Source organism: Notolepis coatsorum (assembly GCF_963971535.1).
Source record: "Notolepis coatsorum genome assembly, chromosome: 10".
NCBI classification, from domain to species: Eukaryota; Metazoa; Chordata; class Actinopteri; order Aulopiformes; family Paralepididae; genus Notolepis; species Notolepis coatsorum.
The window spans coordinates 15685606-15691605 of NC_140174.1; the positions used below are offsets into that span (position 1 = coordinate 15685606).

Genomic DNA, 6000 nt, shown 5'->3' on the forward strand with positions numbered 1-6000 from the left:
GGTTACTTGCCCGACAAGTAAAATGTGGAATCCGGACTCTTTTTTTTCCCCATGCGTTTCATTCAGTCTAATCCAATGGGGTGCAGTACCATCCGGAGAGACGATAGGGGGTGGTATTTTCCCAATTCGAGCTCAGAGTGCCAGTGGTAACGTGAGGCTAGATTGATGAAATATGAATGGAAATCGCTAATAAAAAAAATAATTATAAAAAAAACGGCATATCTCGTTTCTGGCACTCAACGGTTGGCATGAAATAACGAATTATGCCGTGGCTGGCACTCAAGAGTGTTAAGCCTGCAGGCTGCCTCGTCCTCTTAACTACCACAGGATGGCGATGGAGTAGTATCCTCAAGAATCCAACACACCAGTTCCTCATATTCATGAGTTCAGAGACGTAAGTGAAAGCTGGTTCCCCCAACAAGAACAGCTGGTGGCAGTAGGCTGGGTCGTGATGACTCCGTTCTCTCAAAATAAGCAGAGCGGCTTAGCTGGTTACAAGATGAACGCAGGTGACCATGTTCTTTACCTCTCATTTGATATCCATCTCGCCTGACTTGAGGACGAATGTACCAGCTAGCTAATGTTGCCGCGTGCATGGAATGTGTGACCACATGGCGCTCACAACCATCACAACTGTGAGTTTGCTAACCTAGCTAACGTTAGTCAGCTGTTTATTTAGTAGGCTACATAAACCAGCAAGTCACCCTATCACAAGCCTAGCTAACCTTTACCCTACCACACGCCTAGCTAACACTAACGCTACCACACGCCTAGCTAACACTAACGCTACCACACGCCTAGCTAACACTAACTACCACATGCCTAGCTAACACTAACTACCACACGCCTAGCTAACACTAACGCTACCACACGTCTAGCTAACACTAACGCTACCACACGCCTAGCTAACACTAACTACCACATGCCTAGCTAACACTAACTACCACACGCCTAGCTAACACTAACTACCACACGCCTAGCTAACACTAACTACCACACGCCTAGCTAACACTAACTACCACACACCTAGCTAACACTAAATCGACCACACACCTAGTCAAGTCAAGTTAGCTAACACTAACTCTACCACATGCCTAGCTAACTAACTACCACAAGCCTAGCTAACACTAACTACCACACGCCTAGCTAACACTAACTCTACCACACGCCTAGGTAGCACTAACTACCACACGCCTAGCTAACCCTTACTCTACCACATTCCTAGCTAGCACTAACCCTACCACAAGCCTAGCTAACCCTACCACAAGCCTAGCTAACCCTACCACAAGCCTAGCTAACCCTACCACAAGCCTAGCTAACCCTACCACAAGTCTAGCTAACCCTACCACAAGTCTAGCTAACCCTACCACAAGTCTAGCTAACCCTACCACAAGCCTAGCAAACCCTACTACAAGCCTAGCTAGCTATGGTGTGGGGTATTTTCCATCTTGGTAGGTAGACTAGGCTGCAGCTGCTCTGCCTCTTTGTCTGGCTCACTACCTGCTCCTGTCACACAGGCTGCACACACTCCTCCTCTCCCCCATCAGGTTAGCTGTGGACAGGAAGGTTTGACGTTAAATGTCCCCCTCATCTGCTCTGGTTCACACATACTTTCCTCATTATGGATACATTTTCACAAACTCATATTAGCCCTTTGACGGCTACTAGTCGCACAATCTCTTCTTTCAAACACGCACAGATTCTCTCACATGTTCACACACACACACCTCTTGTGGTTATGATTGAATAAAGCCTACCCTACTTCTGTTTTCTCATCCCCCCCACAACCACACTCCTCGTGCTTAAGCTCAGACATGTTGAATAGTGCTGTGATTGCAAAATTAGATCCTCAAGTTCAATGTTGAAGGTCAAACAGGCCAAAGTATCACATGACATCCAGTGGCCGTTTCAAGACTTAATGTAAGGCCCTGTGGAATCTGTTATTGGTGGCCCTTTTCTCAACGCCCGTCTGTCCGACATGAAGGCAGCTACACAGTAAATGTTGGAGTATCGGAGCTCATTCGGGCCAAACTGCCAATAGATTAGATTTAAATGTATTGTCATCATGCAGCACAAGTACAGTACAACGAAAATAAGTTTGGCATCCAACCAGAGTGCAAATGTAACGGTAAAGTGCAATAGTAATATACAGGTGATTAAACTGGGTATAAACTATATAAATTAGTACTACTGAGCAATAGTGCTAAATCTGCTAATCGGATGCATTTACAGAGTTGTAGTATTAATGTATGTACAGTGATACAGGTATGAAGACACTATGGTAGTAAGTCATACTGGCCAGCAGCCTAACTAGTAAGGTATATGTACAGATATAGATATGGGGCGGGATCCACAAAGAATGGATTGTGCCTTGATTGATTGAACATTTTATTAACAGATTGCAAAATGGGTACAATACAGTACAGCTCAATACACACAATTGTTAAGGGGTTGCAGACCAGGGAAAGACCGTCTTGTTTACATCAGGGTCCCCCATTTTCAATTCATGATTAATTGTAAATAAGGGTGCAATCCATTCCTTGTGGATCCCGCCCATAGTATCTACAGATATGTAAACTGCACAGGCTGTTACTAGCCGGGATTTTAGACTCTTAGGTCCAGTTCCCTTTCCCTGGCCCGGTCCCTGGCTCTGAAGTGGACTCGGCTGGGTACTGGCCCGTCAGAACCAAGCTACAAGGAGTACTGGCCCTTCAGAACCAAGCTACAAGGAGTACTGGCCCTTCAGAACCAAGCCACAAGGAGTAGTGGCCCTTCAGAACCAAGCCACAAGGAGTAGTGGCCCTTCAGAACCAAGCCACAAGGAGTAGGGGTTGACATCTTTACCTAGATTATTGGATACCCCTCATCAGTAGTAAAGGACTTGCGTACTATGTATCAGATTATTTGTATTTAACCTCTAATCTAACCCTAACCCTAGAACAGTGTAGTTGCATATCATAATGATATGCCTATGTATTTATTGTATGTATAACACAGCGCTTTATTTACAGCGTAAATGTGTGCCTATAATTAGTTTGAATTTGAACTGTATGTAGCCACACAATTCCAGCGTTTTCCCTCTATCTCTGACACCTGTGTGTTAGGAAACACCACCGGTTCTCTGTCCAGACGGGGCTCTCCTACACCACTGGACGGGTCTCTCCTACACCACTGGACAGGTCTCTCCTACACCACTGGACAGGTCTCTCCTACACCACTGGACGGGTCTCCTACATCATTGGAAGGGTCTCTCCTACACCACTGGACAGGTCTCTCCTACACCACTGGACAGGTCTCTCCTACACCACTGGACAGGTCTCTCCTACACCACTGGACAGGTCTCTCCTACACCACTGGACGGGTCTCTCCTACACCACTGGACAGGTCTCTCCTACACCACTGGACGGGTCTCTCCTACACCACTGGACGGGTCTCCTACACCACTGGACGGGTCTCCTACACCACTGGACAGGTCTCTCCTACACCACTGGACGGGTCTCCTACACCACTGGACGGGTCTCCTACACCACTGGACGGGTCTCTCCTACACCACTGGACGGGTCTCCTACATCATTGGAAGGGTCTCCTACACCACTGGACAGGTCTCTCCTACATCATTGGAAGGGTCTCTCCTACACCACTGGACAGGTCTCTCCTACACCACTGGACAGGTCTCTCCTACATCATTGGAAGGGTCTCTCCTACACCACTGGACAGGTCTCTCCTACACCACTGGACAGGTCTCCTACATCACTGGACGGGTCTCTCCTACACCACTGGACGGGTCTCTCCTACACCACTGGACAGGTCTCTCCTACACCACTGGACAGGTCTCTCCTACACCACTGGACAGGTCTCTCCTACACCACTGGACAGGTCTCTCCTACACCACTGGACAGGTCTCCTACACCACTGGACGGGTCTCCTACACCACTGGACAGGTCTCTCCTACACCACTGGACAGGTCTCTCCTACACTACTGGACAGGTCTCTCCTACACTACTGGACGGGTCTCTCCTACACCACTGGACAGGTCTCTCCTACACCACTGGACAGGTCTCTCCTACACTACTGGACAGGTCTCTCCTACACTACTGGACGGGTCTCTCCTACACCACTGGACAGGTCTCTCCTACACCACTGGACAGGTCTCTCCTACACTACTGGACAGGTCTCTCCTACACTACTGGACGGGTCTCTCCTACACTACTGGACAGGTCTCTCCTACACTACTGGACGGGTCTCTCCTACACCACTGGACAGGTCTCTCCTACACCACTGGAACGTCACAGCTCTGTTTGTTCGGTTGAGCAGTTTCGCTGTATCCGGCACGTTAATCTGACAACCATCGTCTCCGCCGTCAAAGATTCCTCAGAGCATTAATTTCTTCTTCATTTGGATCAGCAGAATGGGGTTGTCATCTTTGGAACAGTGCGAACAAATAAAGCAACACACGATTCTGTGTATTTCCTCAAAGGGAAACCAAAACCAAGTCCTTTTATGCTCTTCTTTCTTCCCCTGGTGTTAGTTCTCTGCTGTACATACTGTGCTGATGTCTGTCTTCTCTCTTGTTCCCGTCACAGATCCTCAAACCGGCGGACAAGAAGCTGTTCTACGGAGGAGGGGGCGGCATGGGCTCTGCGCGCCCCGTCACCCCGCCGAGGAAAGCCAAGAAATGACCCCTCACCCCCTCTCCTGTCCTCTTCTACCTCTTTCCTCTCTTCCCTCTCTTTCACCAAACAGCCAGAAATCAAACCAGTACCCAGGGCTTTGTTTTTTTCTCTTTTTCTTTTCTTCTTTTCTTTCTTTTTTCTTCTTTTTTTTTTTTTTTAAATCTGTACTTCTTGAGGGAAAAAAAACTATAAAAAAACAAACATTTAATGTTTTGAATCGTCCGACCGCTGCGTGCGGCAGGGAGAGGCGCGCGTCTCAGTCTCCTCTGCCGGGTGAGCGTTAGGGGGAGAAAAAATTAAATAAACTGTGCGCGAGATTGTGTACATTATGTGTGAACAGTATAGTATGAGAGCTTTGTACTATCCACTCTCTTACCACTTAGCACCCCCTCTTTTCTTAAAGGTGGAAACCACGATGTCTGTCCTTATAGTAATCATGACTGAAGAATCAGGCTTTTGGGAGACTGCTGTGACCTTAGCGGTGAACTCCTGTGAACAGATGGTGTGTGTGTTTGTAGAGGAGGAGGAGGGGGGGGTGTTGTCTTTCCCGTGTCCTCTGTACTGTAAAATGTCAAAACCGATTTTTGTGTGTTGTGTGTGCGTGTATATTTGTGCACGTGCACTGTCTCGCTGTCTCCCCCGTTCCAAGTAAAGACCTTTTTTTTTCTCCTTTTTGGAGTATCCTCGGAACAGGAAGGGGTTAAGTGTGTCGAGAGCAAAGCACAACACGCCTACTTACACACGTACACACGCACACACACACCCTCATGACTCTTTCCACAGACTCATATGATGAGCTAGAGCTGTAAGATCCCCACACACGATTTAGGTTTGTACAGATTTGATTACTTGAAAGAGATTTTTTGTGAATTCGTTTTGTAGTCTTTCATCAAGTTGACCAATAAAGCGATAATCTGAGTTAAAAGCCGTCTTGTGTTGTTGTGTTTGTTTTTGTCGGTTTCCATAGTAACCCGGTATAAGCTCCAGGCCATCAGGGAAAACCCCTCCCACCCGCGTCTATTCTAAACCCAAACGGTTCATGCGTTTTGCAAATCTGATTGGGCGCACATGTCGCATGACCAGAAACGTCAGTGGCCAATCGCGTGACGCGCCCATTTCCGCCTCGACCAGCAGCAAACCCTAACCCTAACCGTTCTATCGCCATGCTCTAAGACAAACTCTAACCTTAACCAACTTCGAAAGAGTGCCTAAGCTTAACCGGGGAAAGAACTTGCCGTCACACGATTGGTGCGACCAGAAACATCAGTGGCCAATCAGAGCGCAAAAGGCGAACGCGGAAGCATGCACCGTTTGGGTTTAGAATACA

General features: G+C 47.7%; 1 protein-coding gene across 1 annotated transcript in view; it reads left to right on the forward strand.

Moving 5' to 3' along the window:
* The window catches only part of ppp1cab (protein phosphatase 1, catalytic subunit, alpha isozyme b), a 30186-nt gene extending 24590 nt beyond the window's left edge, over window positions 1–5596 (forward strand). The window contains exon 7 of the mRNA XM_084322429.1: window positions 4584–5596. Coding sequence (XP_084178555.1) covers window positions 4584–4679 — 96 coding nt within the window. The 3' untranslated portion in view covers window positions 4680–5596. The remainder of the gene's footprint in view (window positions 1–4583) is intronic.
* The last annotated feature ends 404 nt before the right edge of the window (window positions 5597–6000 follow it).